At 43.6% G+C, this 24572-nt stretch overlaps 1 protein-coding gene across 1 annotated transcript in view; it reads left to right on the top strand.

Moving 5' to 3' along the window:
- The first annotated feature begins 274 nt into the window (after positions 1-274).
- Positions 275-24572, top strand: part of mfn2 (mitofusin 2) — a 34267-nt gene continuing 9969 nt past the window's right edge. Inside the window, exons 1-14 of the mRNA XM_070967766.1 lie at positions 275-663; positions 4154-4335; positions 5582-5717; positions 5988-6150; positions 6360-6484; positions 7642-7750; positions 7957-8064; positions 9464-9617; positions 10270-10337; positions 10527-10648; positions 14156-14282; positions 14896-15000; positions 18583-18685; positions 18922-19142. Coding sequence (XP_070823867.1) covers positions 4158-4335; positions 5582-5717; positions 5988-6150; positions 6360-6484; positions 7642-7750; positions 7957-8064; positions 9464-9617; positions 10270-10337; positions 10527-10648; positions 14156-14282; positions 14896-15000; positions 18583-18685; positions 18922-19142 — 1719 coding nt within the window. The 5' untranslated portion in view covers positions 275-663; positions 4154-4157. The remainder of the gene's footprint in view (positions 664-4153; positions 4336-5581; positions 5718-5987; positions 6151-6359; positions 6485-7641; positions 7751-7956; positions 8065-9463; positions 9618-10269; positions 10338-10526; positions 10649-14155; positions 14283-14895; positions 15001-18582; positions 18686-18921; positions 19143-24572) is intronic.

Below are 24572 nucleotides of genomic sequence, written 5' to 3'. Positions count from 1 at the left end.
CTGAGACTGTGAAACATATTTTGCTTGAATGTAGTCTCTATTGTGCTGAGAGGAGAGATTAATTTAAATCCTTAACAGATTTGGGATTAGTTTCATTTTCTGTTAGAACGTTATTTGGCTTCCATAACAATCATCAGCAGATTGAGACAGCAATTTTACAGTTCCTGCGTGATACAAGATTGTACGGGAGAATATGAAATAAGACTGTGATTCACGGACTAACCTGTGGAGGGCAGTAATACGCCTTGAAGCGTCGAAACTGGCAAGAAACAGAAGAAGAAGAAGAAGAAGAAGAAGAAGAAGAAGAAGAAGAAGACAACTGTCGTAAAATTTGACAGAAGTTGTCCGTTTTAAACGCAATATCTTGGGGAAACGCCGAATTATCTCGTATCGTGCTGAAACGAAAATTTGGAAGACACTTCTTAACGTGTATTGGAATTCCCATCCAACGCACACTGTACGTAAATTACTGCGAAAATTAAACGAAAAAGAAAAAGGCAGCGTGTTGTCAAGCCTGTGCTTGCTCGAACATAGTGACGCCCCTTTCTCTTAGCATAGGTAACGCTAATTACTATCATTCAGTCGCGTTAGCTTGTAGAGATTTCAGAAGACGAGGGGGAAGGATGCAAGAGGATCATTTGTGAGGAACGACCCGCATCCACGGTAAGTCACGAAACCGAAACAGTTCACACAGTCACCCCGCAAGCTCCCGTGGTAGCTAATGCTAAGTGCTTATCAGAGTTCACTGGAAGCCAGGGTTAGCTTGTAGTGTAGCATGTATTTGTCCCCACTGAACGCGTTTTCGTATCAGTTCGGACGAGGGAAGTTAAAGTAGATTAACGTTAATAACACAAGGGACAAGGACTGACATTTGACTGACTTAAGCGAGATATATTGGGAGTTCAACAGTAGACAGCTTGAAGAAATGTAACCTTACATTAACTAGCTTGCGCTAACGTCATTTATCATTGACAATAGATTTCAGCTGGATGTATCTGTCGCAGTCTTTTCAACTTGGGCCCGTGTCACATTTAGTAATTTAGTTCGTTTTTAAAAGAATAAAGTAAGGGACTTAAACTATACCTCTTGTGTTACCTTCAAACTGTGTGAAAGGTCACAGCTGAGTAATGGCCTTCCTGCAATGAGACAAATTTCAGTAATCTTAACATCTCGAAGTTGTTTTATTGGAGTTCTTACAGTCCAGTGAAACAGCTCTACAGTTAATACCGTTGCTGCTTTAGAGAAGATTGGCCTGTAAGATTCAGTCGTTGACACTGTGTCTTTGTGTTGGACTATATTGTAAGGCGTTCCATATCCATGCAGTGTACATATCAGTGCATGATTGCTAAATAACGTGCAGGAAGGAAGGAGGAGGAGGAAGCTAAAACCGAAATTTACAAATGCACTAAAATATTTTGAGTTTTATATTGCCAACCAGTGCAAGCTATTTAATGTTACAAAGGTAAAGTTATCAGTGTTTTGCCGTTTTTATTATCAGCATTTCCACTGAAGAGACCAAAGCCAACAATGCATTTGTCCTTTCGTGTAAGAGACAGTGGCTGTCTCTAAAAAAGGCTTTAGATAAACTTTTATATTAATTATTAAGCTGATTTGCCTAATCATATTGTGTTCTTGCAATCCTGCTGGCAAATGTTCACAGGGGTTGGGAACAATTTAGGATACTGTTCAGTTTCACTTATCAGCTTTATCTGTTTATCTGCCCAAGCAAGAGGGGGTGTGCCGACCGGTGAAATAAAAATCAGTGGGCTTTGGGACGCTTCAACTAGGGGTGGGTGATATGACCTAAAATCACAGATTTATTTATTTATTTATTTGTTTTTTTATGGTGAGGGTAGTAGATCACAGTATGACAAAAATAAAAGCGATACTCTACTCAAAACATTATTCCACCTCTTTTGACTCTATTAACAGTGTAAGGCAATGCATCTTAGGAAAGACAAAAAAGATTAAAAATGGATGTGTTTATTGACTCCAAATAAGAATGAGTTGTAGGTAGGGCTGGGCGATATGGCTGAAAACTGTATCTCGATATAAGTGTTTTATATCGGTCGATATCGATAAGTATTTATATTTTTTATTACCTATTTAAAATAATGACCAGGAAAGGACACTCAATTTAAGCATTTTTATTTTAAATGTAACCTTCCTCTGATTATAATCCCCTCAGTTATCAAGGCAGAAAGGAAAGGAAATGTCAACACAACCATGGACAACACTCAAATAATAAATGTAAATAAAAGTGTAAAAATGTAAACAGAGAGAAACCTGAGAACTTTTTTTTCTGCAGGTTTAGTGCCAGGAAGTTTTACATGTTGATTCACTAAATCATTAAAATGTTTTCAAATATGTGCAGTGTTTTGTAAACATAGCAGAAACTGAGGTAGACTTGACATCTGTAAACAAACATGATAGACAGTACAATAAGACTGATTGAACTATAAAACCAGCCTAGACATATGAATAACTTCAGTTACTCTTCTTACTGTAAACATACATGAACTATTCAATTATATTTTTATTGCAAGTGTGTTAACGAAAAAAAAAAACACTTAGAAGCTGGCTTCTCCTCAGTGCTCAGCGGAAGCATGTCTTTAGCTATATGATATGCCACTGCCTCTGTTCTGTCTTTGTGCCTTTTAGATGATTTAGGTACTGAAACAGAGTACTGGGAGTACCAGAGTACTGCATGGTGGTCTGCTGCTTGTGCAGTGGTGCTGCGGTTGGCGGACGTTGGCAAATACAGCTGCCCTCCAAAGAGTGAGCACGGCTAAGGTGGTTAAACAAGTTTGTGGTATTACCAGTCTGGGTGGGGACGACAGTCTTGCATAAGTTACAGACCACATTGGCCTGACTATGGTCTGACTTGTAAAATCCAAAAAACTCCATAGTGGCGAGCTGACTTTCCCTGTTTTATCGACTGCTCGCTGCAGGACTCACTTTCTATTTCTCTTCTCACTCCTCGCGAAGCATCAAACACGAGACAACGAGATGGCGCAACTGAATGTGATACTGTTACGTGATTGGCGTGTTAGCGTGTCACTCCCACTGATTACTCCCTACATTGCTCAGTTACCTGAGAGCGAGTGCCTTTGTTCATGCAACCAACCTTGCTGTTTCTTCTGACGAAGAAAAAAATTATCGAATGTTTTATCGAACACATTTTTTATTGATCTTGATTACGTGTCTATCGTGAAACATATCATTATCGTTTTATCGCCCAGCCCTAGGTGTAGGCCTACATGTGCCTTGGAAGCAGTAACCTGCCCCATAATGTAGGTTAATTAGTAAATGTAATGTCATTCATTGTCAGAGATGGACAAGGGGTAAGATTAGGTATCTCAAAAACCTGAGTGGACCATGTAAGTAGTACTCAGTGTTCCAGAGGGCATGTACATTTGTCAGGTCTGGCTATGTGAGACTACACAAAAAGAAACCATTACCACAGTCAACTTTCTACTGAATTAAGTACTCCAACATTGCTCCAAAGTGTGGGTCTAACATAGATGCTACTGGCTGCATTGGTCGTGGAACGTGCTAACACCAAATTCAGGAAGCTAACCAGCAAAATGAACAGTAAAGCAACATAAACATGGAAAAACTTAAAGGCTTGAAGTTTCAAGTTGGTATTGAATAAACCTGGTGAGTAATTAATAGTTAATAGTCAAATTGGGAACTGAACATCAAACTCAGTGATAACTACAATTCATTACAAATTTCAATTAATTCAGTGTAGCTAATATATTTAAAATATATGAAAGAGACAGAACTATCTTAAAACATGCTAATAGCTATATAAGATATTTTCAAAACATAGCTAATAGCTGTATGCTTTGAAATCTGGCTGGTTGGCTACTTTTGCATGCGCCCTTTTTAATAATCTAGTGTTTTTTGTCATTCCAATTTAACCATTAGTCAGAGAATATCCTAAAGTGTGATTTCTTCGATTACATGGTTGGTAACAGAACATCCTGTTTCCAACAATGTAGACAATTAAAATAAATACTGAATTTGCTCTACCCCTGCTGTTAATGTTTGTTTCTCATTTCAGTGACAATTTGGAAAGACATGCTTAGAAGTGTGTGTCAGTGTAAATGCAGGTGTGAGTGTTTTTGATGTTTTTTCCTCTGTCCAGTGCCATGTCTCTGGTTTTCCCAAGACCAACCACCAACGCAGTCCACAGCAAGAAGGATAAGAGACTGATGGCGGAAGTGAATGCATCGCCACTCAAGCATTTTGTCACCGCAAAGAAGAAGATCAATGGGATCTTTGAACAGTTGGGGGCCTACATCAAGGAGAGCACCTCTTTTCTGGAAGGTACTCTCCCACCAGCCATTTGGTTTCCATCCCCCTTCAGACATACAGCCATTTATGATCATTTGAAGGCATTTTAACTTGTCTGCATCATGTCATTAGATTAGATTCAACTTTATTGTCATTGTCAGAGTGCAACACAGAGACAACGAAATGCAGTTTAGCATCTAACCAGAATTGCAAATAGTCATAATATCCAATGGTGGTGGAGTCAGTGTCAATGGGAGGGTGGTGGGTATTGGAGGAGGGCCTGCTGGTGGACAGAGTTCAGCAGGGTAGCAGCTCTGGGGAAAAAGCTGTTCCTGTGCCTGCTGGTGTGGGAACGGAGGATCCTGAACCTCCTACCAGATGGTAGGGGGGCAAACAGTCCATGGTTGGGGTGGAAGCTGTCACTGATGATGCTGCACGCCCTTCTTAGGCACCGCTTGCACTGGAGGTCCTCGATGGCAGTTAGCTGGGCACCGGTGATGTACTGGGTGGTTTTCACAACCTGTTGCAGGGCCTTCCGCTCATAGACTGTGCAGCTGCCGTACCATACTGAGATGCAGTTGGTCAGGATTCTCTCAATGGTGCAGCATTAGAAATTGACCAGGATCTGATGAGCAAGGTTAACTTTTCTCAGTCTCCTCAGAAAGTAGAGGTGCTGTTGTTATGCAGAAGTATACTAAGGGGTGTTTCAGCATGCCATGACATCGTTGATGGGTGTGGTCAAAGGTCAGAAGACTTGAAACTTTTGACAAACCTTGAAAGGTGCTATAAGTTGCATTGCTGATCAATGCTTGGTGGCAGTAACATGCAGGGAGGAAGAGGGCTGTTGGCTAGTAAACATGGATAACAATGCAGCTTTCACTTGGAATAGCTAATTATCATAACTTAAAGGATAAATGCTGCAAATGTTTTATGAGGAAGGGAATGCATTCAACACGTTAGTTAGGCCTTAAGGATGCACACAATGTCTTTTTATGAATGAAAAATACAATAAAACTCTAAAGAGCAGGTGTAATTATTATAGTGGCCTTGCTGCTTGAAAGTCACTTCTGTTACTACTGAGATCTGCAGGCTTGTTCATTTGGTATGGATGCTTGTCACTATCCACCATTATCTGGCTATATATTTGATATCGTTCTAAAAACATGATAAGTATGATGCAGTTTGGTATTATACTGCCAGGCTAATACTGAGGCTATCTATGGAAACTCCAAGTGTGGTAGGAATGATTGACCTCTGCCTGATGACCTCCACATGATAGATACTTACAAAAATGAAGAGCTGGACCCAGTCACCACAGAGGAGCAGGTCCAGGAGGTCCGGGGTTACCTTGCCAAGGTGGCAGGCATTGGAGAAGTACTTGCCCGCAGGCATATGAAAGTGGTCTTCTTTGGGAGGTATGTATATCTGTTTTTTTTACCCTCTCTTTGTAGTTTTAGAAGTCTCTTTGTTGATATTGAAATCAAATTTAATTTATTATGAACAGCCACCTTTTGTTTCTTTTTTATTCATTAAACTACTTTTCAATCCTATTCTGTGTAGCTATAGAAAATCTACAAATGTTAAATTTGACCTGAGACTGGACCAAAACTAAAAGCTGTGGAAAGACTGCAGGTTAAATGAACTGAGTCAGGCCTGCTGCTTACAACATGTTGTTTGTTCTGAAGGACGAGTAATGGGAAGAGCTCAGTGATCAATGCCATGCTCTGTGACAAGGTGCTGCCATCTGGAATAGGGCACACCACCAACTGTTTCCTAAGGGTGGAGGGTACAGATGGCAATGAGGCCTTCCTCCTCACTGAAGGCTCTGAGGAGAGGAAGAGCATAAAGGTCAGTAGAACTCATTGATTGCCTTTAAATGCACACAGGTATGCTGCTCAGGTTGTCTGACTTCCTAAACATGTCTGCCGTCTCCACAACTCCAGTCTGTACAAGTGGAATTTTGGTCTGTGCTGTGAGTGTAAACCGTGTGTGTGTGTGTGTGTGTGTGTGTGTGTGTGTGTGTGTGTGTGTGTGTGTGTGTGTGTGTGTGTGTACAGACAGTAAACCAGCTGGCCCACGCTCTCCACCAAGATGAAGACCTGGACGCTGGCAGTTTGGTCTGTGTCATGTGGCCTAAAGCCAAGTGTGCTCTCCTCAGGGATGACCTGGTGTTAGTGGACAGGTCAGTCACAAGTTAACACTGTTTATTCAACAAATTCATTTCGATCAGCCGTTGGCAAAATAACCTTTAACAAAAGGCAAAATGTTGTCAAATGGATGACTTTTGTAAATGTGAGCCATTATTACACTCTTATCATGCTTCTATTAAAATGATGGAATAAGAGTTGCAAAACTACAAATCATAATATCAACCATGACTTAAAATGTGCACTATGCACACAGTTATGTGGACATTGATCTCTTTACTTTTAACATTTGAAGAATTTAGCTAATTGACATCTTCATTGCATTAAAAGTTGTTGTTCTGGCACTGTAGTGCAGCTCCCAGTTGTTCACCTTTTTAGAAATGAAAATATGTGAATACCTTAGGAGAACAAGTATATTTAAGGTTCTATGGCCAAGTGTTGTGTACACAGTCACAGCATGTTATTCCAAGGCTAAGGTGGGCCCCCTGTGTGCAGTGGTAGCCATTTTCTTTTTTTTTGAAATTTTCTTTTTATTTTGAACAGCAAATATTTACAGTTGGGCTGCATGGTGGCGCAGCAGGTAGTGCGTGTGCCTCACCCCGGTTCGATTTCCGGGTCGGGCCTTTCTGTGTGAAATTTGCATGTTCTTCCCGTGCATGTGTGGGTTCTCTCCGGGCACTCCGACTTCCTCCCACAGACCAAAAACATGCTCATTAGGTTGATTGGTGACTCTAAATTGCCCCTAGGTGTGAGTGTGAGTGTGAATGGTTGTGTGTATGTGCCCTGCGATCGGCTGGCGACTGGTCCAGGGTGTACCCCGCCTCTCGCCCGTTGACAGCCGAGATAGGCTTCGGCCCCCCCGCGACCCCGAAAGGGATAAGCGGCATAGAAAATGGATGGATGGGTGGATATTTACAGTTTCATTTACAACAATGCAATTATTCCCTGGACCACTAAAGTATCTTTTTCCTTGGTTTGTCCGCCCCATTGCCCTGGTAGCCATTTTCAGTGGTAAGACTGAACTGAAAAAATAGATACCCCAATGTTTGTAAAAGAAGTATATTGCATTTCAGTTTTCTCAGCATGGCAAAGCAACAAAAAACTGAAATTAATATCAGTTTTCTGGTGCCTCGCCATACTCACTTACAGAGGACTGCAGTTAACTTATTCAACCTCCTGTTCTCCCTCTCAGCCCAGGCATTGATGTTACCACGGAACTGGATAGCTGGATCGACAAGTTCTGCCTGGATGCTGATGTCTTTGTTCTGGTGGCCAACTCCGAGTCCACACTGATGCAGACGGTAAGAAGTGACAAAACAAATGGTCTGTGAAGAATGTGTAGTTTGAGACAGAAGTCACTTCTTGAACTGGGTGAACTGTTTTGTTATTAGATAAAAGTAGAATAATCTGCAGGACTGTTGTAGTAAATGTCATTGCATTGCTAATGTATTAAATGTGTTTTCCACTGATGGCTTTTAAAACTGTTGTAAATGGTATCTTTCTACAGGAAAAGTCCTTCTTTCACAAGGTCAATGAGCGGCTCTCCAGTCCCAACATTTTCATCCTTAACAACCGCTGGGATGCCTCAGCCTCAGAACCTGAATACATGGAGGAGGTCTGTCAGTGCAACTTTGGGGGAAAAAACATTTTCACCTTGAAACACACTAAATTAAAAACATGGTGGAATTTTTATGTATGGTGTATGCATATGTGTGGCTGTTGTACTATGATGCACCAGTGGCTGATGCAGCTTCATGCTGCTGACTCAGCAGTGGCCTTATATTAGGCGGATGAACAGCTTAATTTGTGTTACCATTCTCCTTACCCCATCTGATCTGCTAAGTGAACTCCCGGACACCTCATGTTTCACAGGCCTCTGTGCTCCCTGACTGCTATTCTTTATCTGAAGTTTTAAGCCTTGTCAATTACCCCCAGTGTTATCTAGCCATATTGATATTGTAGTTTGGTTTTATTTGCCCAGGTCAGGCCGCACCTTGTCCAGTTGGATTTTGTTTGGGTTCATTCACAGGTTGTTGATTGAATAGGGTGAAGGCAACATATAAACTGCAACAGTTTACTACCAGATTGTTTTCCTACATTTTTCCCACAACAAAAATCATGTCAGCAGCTTGGTGGCTCAGTGGTTACAATTATTATACTACAGGGTCCTGTGTATTGTCCCGACTTGAACAAGCTGGATTCATTTTGTGTTGTTTTCATGTTCTCACACTATGTTTACACGTAGCTGGCTATTTTCATAAACAGACATTTCACCTTTTCCGTTTTCAAAATAACATCGCGCACACTTGTCTGTTTTCAGAAATCTTTTCGTTTACACTAACCAGTGTATGTATGCCATCGACGCTGGCAGTGACGTGGACTGGCTCTTTATGTTGGAGGGGAGAAGTTGTTGTAAAATTGCTGACCTCCGAGCAGTCATTTGTCTCTGCTCCTCGATATAATAGAACAGCTGTATTTGCAAATGCAAACATACGAAAAGGGTTTGCACCAACATAAATGCGAGTGCTACTCTGAATGCATCCACAATCACCATAACCAAATGAAAATGTAAACACAGTTCGCACTTTTGGCACAGGTGCAAATTCTGGCGCATAATGTGACGTCAGTTACCTAAAACTCTGTTTTTCCCAGTTTACATGCAAAAGTGCAACCGAAGTTTTCCAAAATCTCCACTCTGGCCGGAGTTTTTAAAATGCATCGTTTTTAGAGGCAAATTCTCCGTTTGCACGTAAACAAAGGGCACAAATGAAGGGAAATGTCTCCGTTTTCAAAATAACGGTATACGTGTAAACGGGGCCTCAGTCCATAGACATGCTATTCAGGGCAATCAGAAATTGTCCACAGGTGTGTCTGTCTTGATGTTTTAGCCCTGCGATGTCCAGAGAAATGGACTGACAGCGCTGTCACCAAAGAAGCTGTGTCCCTGTGAGTTTTCCCCTTGTGCCTTATTCATCGCAAATCATGTTCAATAAAGTGTGTTGTTGCTGTGTCAGGTCCGCAGGCAGCATATGGACCGATGCACCAATTTCCTGGTGGACGAGCTGGGTGTGGTTGACCGGGCCCAGGCCAGTGACCGCATCTTCTTCGTCTCTGCCAAGGAAGCACTCCAGGCTCGTGTGCAGAAAGCTCAAGGAATGCCTGAAACAGGTGTGGATCACAAATGATTTTTTAGAAGTAATGTGATTTAGTGAATGACGGTTTTAAACATGACTGGTGTATTAATGCCATGTAGCAGGGTAGCAGTGCAGACACTGTGAATGACTGTGTGTAAATACAGCTGAAGAGATGGCTCCTGCAGTGCAAACAGTTTTGCCAAATCTCTACAGGTGGACACATTGCATGGCATATACTTTCATAGTGCCCAACCCTATTGTCCAGAGGACAGTGTCACATTGAATGGAGCAGTAACAGGTGTAGTTTTACTGAGCAGGGTTTTCCAGCAATGTTTTAGTTCTTTGAATTGTTTTCTGTTAATAACGCTGGTCTTTTTTTGTCATTTTATTTGTAACGTGTAAGGTCGACCACATACAAGGGCTGGGTGTTTAATAATAATTTTCCAATTTAGAAGGCACGTTCATGTCATAATCAAATTGTTTTTTAAGTCACTTCAACTGTCTTCCACTGTATTACATCAGACGAAATCATTCAAATGTCTAAAACAACACTTGAGTAGTTAAGTATTGAAAAAGTGCCCTCAGGTCAGTACTGAAAGGCAGGCATCATATCTGAGACCATACTCTGACTCAGCCCAAACACAGAGCAGGTTTCTACAGTGTTGCTTCTTGATGTTCTGTTTCAGGTGGAGCTCTTGCAGAGGGTTTTCAAGCCAGAATGTTTGAGTTTCAGAACTTTGAGAGGCGATTTGAGGTAAGATCCTCAAAGGTGTAACAAGGACAACAAATGTTAGTATTCCTTAAAAAAAATAACTTGTGTAATTTAGGCCTGACTTGCCTTGACTTATCAAAAGGTCTTTTCAGCTGCACTTAGAGTAGTGAAGTATCCTGTTATTTTATATCTGATTGTTGGCCTGTCTGCTGATGTGGCTGCTGTATGTAGGAGTGTATCTCACAGTCAGCGGTGAAGACCAAGTTTGAGCAGCACACAGTAAGGGCCAAACAGATCTCTGAAGCCCTGCGCCACATTATGGATTCTGTCCACATCGCTGCACAAGAGCAGAGGTGAGTCAGGTATTACAGGCAGATTGTACATTTGTATGAATTAGAGGTGTCACAATTTTGATTTCTAAATCAAACATTAATTGAAATGTGGATAAACAGGATTGGCTATTCTACCAGCATTTTTTTCTCTCTCAAAAATCAAATGGAATTGTGGTATGGCCAAAGACTGTATACACCAAAGAGTAGAAACAAATATGATCATCTGCTGTCAGATAACGTTCCTGGTGTTACATATCATCTGGGCTGCAGCAGCGCCAGTTAGCTCAGACTATAAGCATTTTTCACCTCTTAATGGAATGCTTGGAAAAGGAATTCACATTGGTTTTCGTTGTGACAAAGACTCCATCTACAATTTACATCCCATCCCATCCCATTTTCTCCCGCTTCATCTGGGGCTGGGTCGTGGGGGGAGCAGTCTGAGCAGGGACACCAAAACTTCCCTCTCCCCGGACACTTCCCCTAGCTCTTCCAGGGGGGATCCCGAGGCGTTCCCAGGCCAGCCGAGTGACATAGTCACTCCAGCTTGTCCTGGGTCTTCCCTGGGGCCTCCTCCCGGTGGGACATGCCTGGAACACCTCCCTAGGGAGGCGTCCAGGGGGCATCCAATAGAGATGTCCTAACCACCTCAGCTGACTCCTCTCGATGTGGAGGAGCAGCGACTCTACTCTGAGCTCCTCCCGGATGACAGAGCTCCACACCCTATCTTGCCCTGCCACCCTGCGGAGGAAACTCATTTCAGCCGCTTGTATCCGGGACCTCGTTCTTTCGGTCATGACCCAAAGTTCATGACCATAGGTGAGGGTAGGAACGTAGATTGACCGGTAAATCGAGAGCTTCGCCTTTCGGCTCAGCTCCTTCTTCACCACGACAGACCGGTACAGCGGCCGCATTACTGCAGCTGCTGCACCGATCCGCCTGTCAATCTCACGCTCCATCCTTCCCTCACTCGTGAACAGGATCCCAAGATACTTAAACTCCTCCACTTGAGGCAGGAACTCTCCCCCAACCTGAAGGGAGCAAGCCACCTTTTTCCGGTCGAGAACCATGGCCTCGGACTTGGAGGTGCTGACTCTCATCCCAGCTGCTTCACACTCGGCTGCGAACCGCCCCAGTGCATGCTGAAGGTCCTGGCTCGAGGGAGCCAACAAGACAACATCATCTGCGAAAAGCAGAGACGAAATCTGCCGGCTCCCAAACCGAACCCCCTCCGGCCCCTGGCTGTGCCTAGAACTTCTGTCCATAAAAATGATGAACAGAACCGGTGACAAAGGGCAGCCCTGCCTGAGTCCAACATGCACCGGGAACAGGTTTGACTTACTGCCGGCAATGCGGACCAAGCTCCTGCTCCGGTTGTACAGGGACTGTATAGCCCTCAACAGAGGGCCTCCAACCCCATACTCCCGGAGCACCTCCCACGGAATGTCGCGAGGTCGAATGCCTTCTCCAAGTCCACAAAGCACATGTGGACTGGTTGGGCAAACTCCCATGAACCCTCAAGCAACCTGTTGAGGGTATAGAGCTGGTCCAGTGTTCCACGGCCAGGACGAAAACCGCATTGTTCCTCCTGAATCTGGGGTTCGACTATCGGCCGGATTCTCCTCTCCAGTACCCTGGAATAGACTTTCCCAGGGAGGCTGAGGAGTGTGATCCCCCGATAGTTGGAACACACCCTCCGGTCCCCCTTCTGAAAAAGAGGGACCACCACCCCAGTCTGCCAGTCCAGAGGCACTGTCCCCATCTGCCACGCGATGTTGCAGAGGCGTGTCAACCAAGACAGTCCTACAACATCCAGGGACATGAGGTACTCAGGGCGGATCTCATCCACCCCCGGTGCTTTGCCACTGGGGAGCTTGCAAACTACCTCAGTGACTTCAGCCCCGGTGATGGATGAATCGACCTCCAAGTCCCCAGTCTCTGCTTCCTCTACAGAAGACTTGACAGTGGGATTGAGGAAATCCTCGAGGTATTCCTTCCACCGCCCGACAATATCCCCAGTCGAGGTCAACAGCTCCCCACCTCCACTGTAAACAGTGTTGACAGGAAGCTGCTTCCCCTTCCTGAGGCGCCCAACGGTTTGCCAGAATTTCCTCGAGGCCGACAGGTAGTCCTCCTCCATGGCCTCCCCAAACTCCTCCCAGAGTTTTTGCTTCTACAACCGCCCAAGCTGCCGCACACTTGGCCTGCCGGTACCCGTCAGCTGCCTCAGGAGTCCCATGAGCCAACCAGGCCCGATAGGACTCCTTTTTCAGCTTGACGGCATCCCTTACTTCCGGTGTCCACCACCGGGTTCGGGGGTTGCCGCCACGACAGGCACCACCAACTTTACAGCCACAGCTACAGACGGCTGCATCAACAATGGAAGTGGAGAACATGGTCCATTCGGACTCAATGTCTCCAACCTCCTTCGGAATCTGGTCGAAGCTCTCCCGGAGGTGGGAGTTGAAAACCTCCCTCACAGTGGGTTCTGCCAGATGTTCCCAACAGACCCTCACAGTACGTTTGGGTCTGCCAAGTCTGTCCCGCTTCCTCCCCTGCCAGCGAATCCAACTCACCACCAGGTGGTGATCAGTTGACAGCTCAGCCCCTCTCTCTACCAGAGTGTCCAAGACATACCGCCCATAGGCCGAAACAACAGTGAGAGACCTATCCCCGACCCGAAGGCGCAGGGAAGCGACCCTCTTGCTCAGCGGGGGGGACTCCAACACATGGCGGCTGAGCTGGGGGGCTATAAGCAAGCCCACACCAGCTCGCCGCCTCTCACTGTGGGCAACTCCAAAGTAGAAGAGAGTCCAGCCTCTCTCAAGGAGCTGGGTTCCAGAGCTCAGACTGTCCGTGGAGGTGAGACCGACTGTCTCTAGCCGGTACCACTCAACCTCCCGCACTAGCTCAGGCTCTTTTCCCCCCCAGCGTGGTGACATTCCATGTCCCCATAGCCAGAGTCGTGGTCCAGAGTTTGGGTCATCAGGGCCCCCGCCCATGACTGCCACCCACATTGCATAGCACAGGCCCCTTCTGATCCTTCCTGCGGGTGGTGGGCCTACGGGAAGGTGGCCCACGTCGCTCCTTTGGGCTGTGCCCGGCCGGGTCCCGTGGGCAAAGACCCGGCCACCAGGCGCTCGCCTGCAAGCCCCAACCCCAGGCCTGGCTCCAGGGTGGGGCCCCGGTGACGCCAATCCGGGCGACGTACGCTTCCTTGATTTCTTTTTCGTGATAAGGGGCTTTTGAACCGCTCTTAGTTTGACCCGTCACCTAGAACCTGTTTGCCCTGGGAGACCCTACCAGGGGCATTAAGCCCCGGACAACATAGCCTCTAGGATCATTCGGGTGCTCAAACTCCTCCACCACGTTGCAGTTGCATGTGTGGTGTACTACATTGCACCAACAATAGGCCAGCCTGTACCATGGCTGTCCCACAGATATCACTGCCAACATGCAGCAGGTCTCTACCCTGCACAGACTACTATTCTTTGTGTGTATGTGTGTTTGGATGTGTGCACGTGTGAGTAGGGTCTACTGCCTTGAGACCAAAGAGGACCGTCAGGACCGATTGGAGTTCATAGACAAGCAGTTGGACCTGTTGACCCTAGACTGTAAGGCCAAGATCAAGAAGATTACTGAGGAGGTGGAGAGACAGGTGAACCCCACCATGATATAACATACCTGCCTTCTTAGCAGCTACGGTGGAACAGCTGGACTTTAAAGGAGCAATGTGTAAGACATAGCCAGAATTTACTTTAAAACATTCAAAAAAATGAGGTAACATTATCAGCACAGTGTGAAGAAGTAACACTGCTGACGTTATGTCAAAGGTATCTGCATATTGTGTTCCAGAGATATCTACTGAGGTTAGCATGCTAAACAGCTAGCCGTGACCCATCTATTCTCGTCATACCACTTTGTACCTTACAGTGCTGTGTTTGGTCCTAATCTGGCCACGTTTACTGGCTGGCTGCTGTGCCTGGTTCCATTGCCTGCTTTGTGAAAGACAATTATGCCCCAAGCTTTCAGTCACAACACACTGTTCAGCTAATAGGGCCACTAATGCCACAGCTAACTGAGCTAACTAGCTACAGCCAAAGATACAGCAATGAGTGTGAGCAGCCATCAGCAACCCATGTGCTGTCCCCTATTTGTTTGAGCAACCTTTGCCAGGCGGCCAGTTCTTACACATTGAACCTTAAGTTCCTTCCTTGTGGACTTGTGGGTTAGTTAGTAGTTCTCACCCCTGCTCTCTGCTCATGGTTTAGGTGTCTAATGCCATGGCAGAGGAGATCAGGAAGCTCCATGTGCTTGTGGATGACTTCCACATGGATTTCCACCCATCACCAGTGGTGCTCAAGGTCTACAAGAATGTGAGTTTTACACACATATTCAACAGTGGTCGGTAAAAGCATGTGAGATCTGGTTGTTCCGTGTCATTAGCCAATTGGCTAAAGGGTAATTTGAGTGTCTGCATTTTTTGACATTAATCCAAAAGACATCTTTAGTCTAAACTATTGATGGGCAGTAGTAGCAGTTGTTTCTATGAGGTGAAGGCGGCCAATAGTTTGGCGGGTCCACCCTGTGTTAGATGACGGTGTAATTGATGACAGGGGTCCCTGTTTTCACCACAACCACTACCCTCGTACAGGTGCTGAATTTATGTGCATGTCAGCAGTTAGCTGTTTGTCAGCTGCTTGTGGTGATTAGTTGGTCTTTGTCAGCACTAGTTGTTGAAGTTGCCTCTGGTGTCAGGGCGTTCTACACACAATTGAGTGCAAATGCTCTCTGTACTGAGTCTGTACTATGTCATTGCTGAATGTAAACACATATAAATGTCTCCCATACAGATCTGTCACTGTTTGAGGTGATGCTTTTTCCACTCTCAGCCTCTTAGACCTGGTCTGTTCCACACTATTCATGTGGCTGTTGAGTCTCTAGATCAATAAATCTCATTAATATCAAGGTAAAACATAACTGTCTGAGATAAAATGAGATAAAACTAGCTAAAAGCATATCCCTGAATGTGAATGTGATAACTCTATTTTATGTGCAACCTGACATGTTCCTGCTTCCAAAAGGATCGCTTAGTAACGTTTTCCACCCTCCTACAGCTCTTGTCACTGTGGTATCTACATGCAGTACAGTGCAAAGCTCACCCCTGGCCTCCTGTTAGCTCACTGAACCTGTATAAAGCCCATGTAATCTGTGTTATGTAAGAGCAGTGCAGACTGGGTCATGTTGTACTCATTAAACTCTGCAGTTTCATTTGCTGGGCAGAGAGGCCAAAAATGCTACTCTTGCCAGAGCTTTTCTTGTAACATCTATGAAAATCTAACAACTGTAAACCTGAACCTCATCGAAGCACCAAGTCTACACACAGAAGCACTTCATCCATGGATGACCAAAGTATTGTACTTATTAATAAAGCTATAAGTAGGAATAGCAAAAACAAGTCACACTAAGTTAGTCACTGGGCCTCATGGAAGAACCAGTCGTATAAACAGATTTCTTCTTAAGTGGCATGTACAAGAGAACTTTTCTCATACTTAGTTTCTCTTAGTTAATAACAAAACTCTCAAGTGGGTCAGATCTGTTGTATGAGTCATGCACAGATAGTCTGCCTCAGTCTCTCCAGAGAGCAAAAAACATTCTGACCTGAAATCGTAATACCTGAATCTGAATGAATGTAGTTTCATTATTGTACTGAAATGAACTAAGGTAAAATATACACACACACACACACACACACACACACACACACACACACACACACACACACACACACACACATATATATAAACATGCAAAATTGATATTCTGTTCACGGTATCGTCATCATCATGGAGTCACTCAGTGTCTAAGCTAGCTGGTTTTTCTACCTGTAAAATTCTTCCAGTGCACACTGGAACAATAGTTGTTACATCCAGTAGACATGCACTAGATGCATTGCGTCTCACTAGTGTCAGTACAGCTGTCTCCACCGGCTAGGTAACAGCTCATGCTCTGCATGCATTTTTGTCATTAAAGGGTGACGGTGGTCCAATTTTTTTAGTATTAGTCAGTCTGGCTCAGTGGTCACACACGTCCAACTCAGCAGTAGGGAGGATGTACTGGGGCTGTCTATATGGCAGAACAAACATGATGCAATATTTTTTTCCATATTGATCAATGTTGATATTTATTACAATTAGGGCTGGGCGATATGGCGGAAAACTCTATTGCGATATAAGTGTTTTATATTGGTCGATTGATAATTATTGATATTTTTTATGACCTATTTAAAATAAGGACCGGGACCCCTCAGCTATCAAGGCAGAAAGGAAAGGAAACGTCAACACAACCATGGAAAACACTCAAATAATAAATGTAAAAAAAAAGTGTAAAAATGTAAACAGAGAGAAACCTGAGAACTTTTTTCCTGCAGGTTTAGTGCAGGAAGTTCACAAGCTGATTCACCTTCTGGTGAATAAAATGTTTTCAGATATGTGCAGTGTTTTGTAAACACAGCAGAAACTGAGGTAGACTTGACATCTGTAACATACAAACAAACAAACATGATAGACAGTACAGTAAGATTGACTGAACTATAAAACCAGCCTAGACATATGAACAACTTTAGTCACTCTTCTTACTCTAAACATACGTGAACTATTCAATTCTATTTTTATTGCAAGTGTGTTTAAAAAAAAAAAAGAAAAGAAGAAAAGAAAGCACGTGTAAGAGATGTTTATAACCTGGCTTCTCCACAGTGCTCAGTGAAGCATCTTTCTGTCTTTAGCTATATGATATGCCGCTGCCTCCGTTATGTCTTTGTGCCTTTTAGATAATTTGTCATCAGGCACTGAACCAGAGCACCTCTGCATGGTCAGCTGCTTGTGCGGTGGTGCTGCGGTTGGCGGACGTTGGCCAATACGACTGTGCTCCAAAGAGTGAGCACGCCGAAGGTGGTTAAACAAGTTTGTGGTATTACCGGTCTTGGTGGGGACGACAGTCTTCTTACAGACCTTATTGTTCTGACTACGGTCCGACTTATAGAATCCAAAAAAACTCCATAGTGGCGAGCTGACTTTCCCTGTTTTATCGACAATTTCTTCGCTCGCTGCAGCGCTTTCTATTTCTCATCTCACTCCTCGCGAAGCATCAAACACGAGACAACGAGATGGCGCAACCGAACTTGATAATGTTACATGATTGGCGTGTTAGCGTGTCTCTCTCACTGATTAGCGATTACTCCCTACGTTGCTCAGTTACCTGAGAGCGAGTGCCTTTGTTCATGCAACCAACCTCGCTTCGCAACTTCAGGTTTCTTCCGACAAAGAAAAAAAAACTATCGAATGTTTTATCGAACGCATTTTTTATTGATATTGATGACGTGTCTATCGCGAGACATACCGCTATCATTTTATTGCCCAGCCCTAATTACAATATATAATTTCTAATAACAATAATGCTGCTGGTTTGAAAAGTATCCTGATCCTGACTGAAGCCTGAAGAAACCAGAGGTTAAACTGAAACCATTAGTTCAACTTTTGAGTATAGTTTATTAACAAAAAAAAAACAAAACAGAATAATATAATGTAAACAATTAACTTTGCCCAAATGGCATAGTTTCATTTTTTTTTATTTTGCGATTTATAGATTTTATTAAAGATTATACTGAAGAACATTGAAATGTAATGTAATTTAGTTTTGCAAATGTACTTTATCTGCCTTAACACAACAATTGAACTTATCGTGCCTTGTAACTTAATAATATAATGGTGAGGTTGCTGGGATGGTTCCTTCTCAGGTCACAGTTCTGTGTAATCATTGTTATTGACATAAAGGTTATTACAATCCCCTGTTGATCACTTTATCACCCAGCTCTAGGATTCACTTTTACAAGAACTGAACAACAGCAGTTGCTTTCTTTGACTGTTTCTTTGTTGTGGGTGTTTTTTCTCTTGTTCTAGGGTCTCCATCGGCACATAGAGGAGGGTCTAGGCAAGAACATGTCAGAGAGATGCTCAAACTCCATCACCAGTGCACTGCAGGCCACACAGACTGACATGATTGGTAAGTGTCCTCCTGTTTCCACCCATGTACTGTTAGCACTGCACAGGCTCCAGTTTGCTTCAGTGGGCTTTAATGCACAGAATCACAATGCCACTGGCTCCATGGATTTTATACTATGTATTATAGCTACTACAATCCTTTTGGAGAAACATGCAAGGCACATTGTGTGTCACTGAATGTATTATCCTGACCCAGACACACACACTGAAGTGTTTGCTGTCCATGTGTCTGTGCAGAGGGTCTGAAGCCTCTGTTGCCCAGCCCGGTCAGAGAGCAGGTAGACAAGCTGGTTCCTCGTCAGTGCTTCAGCCTCAGTTATGACCTGGCCTGTGACAAGCTTTGCAGTGACTTTCAGGAGGACATAAGCTTCCACTTCTCTCTGGGCTGGACCATGCTTGTCAACCGCTTCCTTGGGCCCAAGAACACCCGGCGAGCCCTCATGGCCTATAATGATCAGGTAACACCTTGAGGAACATAAACCCCTTCTCCCACATCTAGACAGCAGATTCATAGTATTGTAAAGAGTCTGGATAAAGACTGTCCCTCAAGAGCTTATTTGACAAATGGCATCCACATTGCAGTCTTAACAGTGAGCCTAATGCAAGAACATTTTCATATGCACCTACTTCTTCTAAACCCCATAAACAGCATGGTCTTATCTGTTGTAAATCTCTCATTTCGATCTGAATGCCACTTGTTCATTAGTAGGTGTGTGTTTGTGAAATTGTGTATTAGAGTTGGGCGGTATTCAAATTTTGATAATGTCAAACCTTCCCCACATTTTCCCAGGGTATATGGTATTACCATGACTAATTAAAAATCACTTTGCAGAGCAGCGTGACATGCGCGCAGATCAGATGGTCAATGCTCACGCTAGGCATCACCAATCCTAACTTTAGCATACCAGAATGATGGGGAGAAACTCAGGTAAAAGCCTCTAAAAAGCATTGCCACCCAAAACGAAACATAATTCATACTCCAAGAAATTATATGCGCATGTAACGACATTATTGCGTTTGCTGAGTTCACCACTTCATGCAAACCACAAAAGCCTGGTATCATATGAGAGCAGAGAGTCTGATGATCACGAAGATGGCTGCCTCCTCACTGTGTGACAAAAACTCAGCGAGCCAGCAGCCAAAGAGTAGCAGAAAAAGAAGAGGAATAATTCCTTTATTCGTCACATTACACACAACATGCATAGTTGAGGGGGGAAACTGCACGCATCATGCAATTGTGAAATTCTTTCCCTCTTTTTGACCCATCCATGGTCAGTCCTTCCTCCACGGTAGACCAGGAGTGGTGGACTGCCAGTTGACTGGTGCCCGGGGACCCACACTCACCCAAACTCTCATTTGTCACCATTGGTCATGTCTTTAGTGGGGGTATTTTTATGGAGCTGAACACGGGGAGAACATGCAAACTCCACACAGAAAGGCCCTTATTTTTCCGCGGGCAGCAGGCACCAAAGGCATGGTGGAGGACACGCCCCCTGCCCACAGCGGGATTCAAACCGGACCTTCTAGCTGTGATGCGACAGTGTTACTACCGAGCCACCGTGCCACCTATAAGCACCTAAAAACTTCACTAAATTATACAGTATGTCTTACCTTTGCTGTTGTGGTCAAAAGTTATATTCCAGCTCGAAAAAACACTGCTGATGTCTCCTCCTATGACTCTGTGTTAGTTTGAGACCAATCATGAAGGTCCTGGTTGTTTACATAAAGAGGAGTGAGGGAGCGAGGGAGCGATAACCTATTTCTGGGGTTACTTCTAGGGCTATGTATTGCTAAGACTCTGGCGATACGATATTTATCACAATACAGGGGTCACAATTCAATATATTGCAACACAGTAAACAGGACGATATATTGCAATTTTTAAATATCTAATTTTAGGAAATCTTATGCAAAAAAAACATCACCACATGCATAAATCTTTTTAAACCTTTTTTATGAAATTGGAATAGTGCATTACCATCATCCATAGCTGTAACATCCAACATAACATTTTATCAGATGCACTACTTTTTGTGCAATCTGAGCAAAGGAATTAACATTTGCCTCAACATTTACCTTATCAGGTAATTAAGACTGTATACTAGTCCTTGTAACATCCATCAATATAACACTAATCACAGCAAATGAGGTAATATCTGCTTATATTAGTAAGAAATAATGCTTGCAGGATTCCTTTAGAATACAATAAACAAATATAAACAAGATCATCTGATCATTTTAACTAGGATTTCATAAGTTATTCCACTCTGTATGTATATCAGTGCTTATTTTTTAATGTCAAAATAAAAGTGCTTGCAGGATTCCTGAAGAAAACAAATGTAAACAAAATCATCAGGTCCTATTAACCTGGATTTCACGTTATTCCAGTCTGCGTCTATATCAGTGCTTATTTTGTAATGTCAAGGTTTTTGTGGAGGAAGACGAGCTGGTCAACATATTCAGCTTTCAGGGCACTTCTCTGTGTGTTTACTATGTCTCCTGCGGAAGAGAAAACTCTCTCCACTGAGAAGCTTGTGCCAGGAATGCACAGAAAACACTTTGCTGCTCTGGATAGCTCAGGGTACTCTTGTTCGTGTTCTTTCCACCAAATGAGAGGATTTTCTGGGAGTGGCAGCGGTGGTTCTCCACTAAACCTCTTAACTTCAGTGTTGTTGGCACAACACAGAAGAGCTAACTCTTCAGGTCTAGACTCAGCTGTTTACCTGCATCTCAAGGAGGAAGCACAATCCTTTGAGGATAAAAATGTGCATATTCTGGACAGAGAAGACAGATGGTTTGAAAGAGGAGTGAGAGAAGCCATCCATGTCAAGGTTGAAAAACCATCTCTGAACAGAGGGGGAGGTCTGAGACACCACCTATCTCCCACATACAATGCTGTCCTTTCATCTCTTCCAAAGAGATTCAAAAACTTAGCCTCTGAAAATAAACAACAAAACCATTCACACATGGCTCAAGGCGCCTCCCAATGACAAGAATGGGACACTAACGAGGCAGACGACTGTCGTTGACACCCAAGGGTCGCACCCTACCCCGCCTTAATGGGGGATCGTTTGCCTCACAATAGAGTGATACTATCCTTGGTTTTGGGGTTTGGCCTCACAGAGGATAAATACTTGAACCTAACACCATTTCATTGGACTAGAGCTGTCCTATCTAGTCCGGTGCGCATGAACTGATGAAGCCTGCTCGGATGAGAGGCGAAACGTCTTCCAAGACAAACTGACAAAGTCCAGTTGCGATCGATTGATTGCCCTGAAGCTTCAGCTGCAGCAGCATCATGTGCAGATTTTGCTGCAGCATTGTCTTTGGCAGAGGCAAACATAGCTCCAAGCAAGTCAACCAATGCACATGAGCTCCTTGGTTTCTGGGGGGCTGGGGGGCTGGGGGGCAGGGGTGGGATCAAACTCCTCTGACTGGTCCTCTGGCTGGTCATTCTTCTCCACCAGAGTGTCTGCTGCCTCTCGCTGAAAAACATCACAGCAACAAACAAAACAAGTATTCATTTTTTACAGTACATTTAGATTAACTACCACAACATAATCTGAGCCCAAATTCACCCTGCACATTTCTGTTTTTATACACAACTATCCAAGTCCAAGTGTTAAAACTAAATCTTTCATTTGTATTTATTTACTCAAATACATACAATTGTAACTATTACTGCAGTTAATAAAAACAGATTCCCAATTTTTTTTTATTTATTTACTTACATTCTGTTGCTTCTGTATGGCAGCCTCCACAGCATCAGTCAGTTTGGAGTCAGTCTCTTTGGCCTCTGCATCAGAAAGAAAGGGTGGGTCCTTAAAACTAGGATCGAGAGCCGATGCCATGAGCAGTGTCTCCCTCTCAGTGGCATATCTCTTCGCCAGATCTTGGGCTATAGCAACCTTAATGTCCTTCACTGTCTGTGAATCATCCAGGCTGTCTTCTGTGGCCATGACAAGCTTGGCATGAAGAGGTGCAATGATGGAAAGAGTGGGTATGCTCTCCTGACATCACTAAGGTGGCATCCTTCATTGGCTTGAGTGCCTTGAGCACTTCCTCTGCTCATGTGATATCAGTATCAGTATCCGTATCACATGTGATGAGGTCCTTTTCATTCCTTCTGACTTCTGGTGAAAGCAGTGCTGCATAGATGGCTAGTTGTTGTTCTATGAATCTGTCTATCATGTCATAAGAACTAGGGATCGACCAATTATCGGCCTGGCCGATAATATCGGCCGATGATCGGCATCGGCCGTTTTTTCCACCGATAACCAATAAAATTAATTAATGTATTTTGAAACGCGCTCCTTTGGCTCTGATGCAGCCGTCTCTCCACCCAAAGTCACCACTCTTGGCTGTGTAACAGTGTCCCACCCATAGCCCTCATTGGCTACATGGCAATCAGTGAGTCAGTGACAGCTAATCGACACTGAAGCCTCTACATGCAGCACCACAGACACGGAGAAGCACTGCTCCGGTTATCCAGCAGAGATAAGGAGACAGAGTCAGTCGAAGTTGCAATAAAAACCCTCTATGATGAAGTTTTAAAAACACCACAACCTTATGATTAATTTCAGTGATAACATGCAAGCCCATAGTTGAAATTTCACCGACCTACTTGTATAATCACATCAAGCATACGACTTTGCAAGATAAATAGTGTCACGCACCAAGTGAACACGACCTGAAGCTCCTTACTTAACAATAATAATAAAAAAAGACATAACGACATACCGGTAGGTAGACTATAGCAAGTATAAGGGAGGAAAACCTGCTGAATTCCGCTTTTTAGCTCTGGAAATGAAACTGTTCACAACTTCAACAAGGCATATTTCATGATGACCCACTGCTACGTTATAACTGCCGCAACCGCTTTATAGCTGTGGCCAGACGCTCAATAATAATATAGGCCCTTTCGGTTACCGTTACTTCGTGGGAATAATAAATCTTCTAACGTGTCTCAGCCCGTGGGGCCGCTCCTGGTTTATCAATAAACAACACCGGAGGTGATTATAGCCGATAGGTTTAACAGTACTACACGCTAAAGTGTCTTTGTTTGTTTACAGTCGCCTCTCCCTCAGCGCTCGTGCTCTCACTGCACTATGGTGCAGCAACGTAACTACTGGTGTTAAATGATCGTCTTTTTGCCCGTCACTTGTAAAGTCCAGGGATATGAGTCAGGCAGAGAGCACACGTCGAGGAAATTATTCTCAGTGTGTTTTATTTTCACTCAATAAATTTAGCGTTGTGTCTACAACTCACGTGTGTAATGAAGCCTTTATTGTTTGCATTTACAGTTGCAAAGTGCCTTATTCTTATTTATGTAATACGGCATACAGTATAAGCACAAGTATACAGTTTACATCTAGCCTACTGTTCTGAGATTCAGAATATGCCTTTATTACTCTAAATATATATATACAAATATAATAACAAATAAGGAAATATAGGTGAAAAACTCTGGGAATCCCTGAAAGTTTAATCTTTATTTACTCATTATGCTGTTTTATGTAAAAATGTAATCTGAAAAGTAACTACTAAAGCTGTTAAATGTGCTGAGCCAAGGTTCCTGCCACCCTCTTTATTGGTTTGCTCTTAATCATTAAGGGAAAGGGAAAGGAATCATTAATCATCACTTTTTGTTTTAAAATTAATTAATTAAAATTCAGATTTTGTGTTTGTGTTATTTTACAGAAAGTTAATATATTTTTTCCCAGTGTACACAAAACAAACAAGCAGTATTCTGTATTCATTCTAGTCCCAGGTGTGTTAATCTAAATTTTGACACCAAAATTTTCATTTTTACTGCAAACGAATATCAGTTCTAAATATCGGCTATCGGTTTCGCTTGATTATTAATAATCGGTATCGGTATCGGCCCT

Source organism: Chaetodon trifascialis, chromosome 8 (genome assembly GCF_039877785.1).
Source record: "Chaetodon trifascialis isolate fChaTrf1 chromosome 8, fChaTrf1.hap1, whole genome shotgun sequence".
Lineage (NCBI taxonomy): Eukaryota > Metazoa > Chordata > Actinopteri > Chaetodontiformes > Chaetodontidae > Chaetodon > Chaetodon trifascialis.
This window is presented reverse-complemented; position numbering and strand designations above follow the sequence as displayed.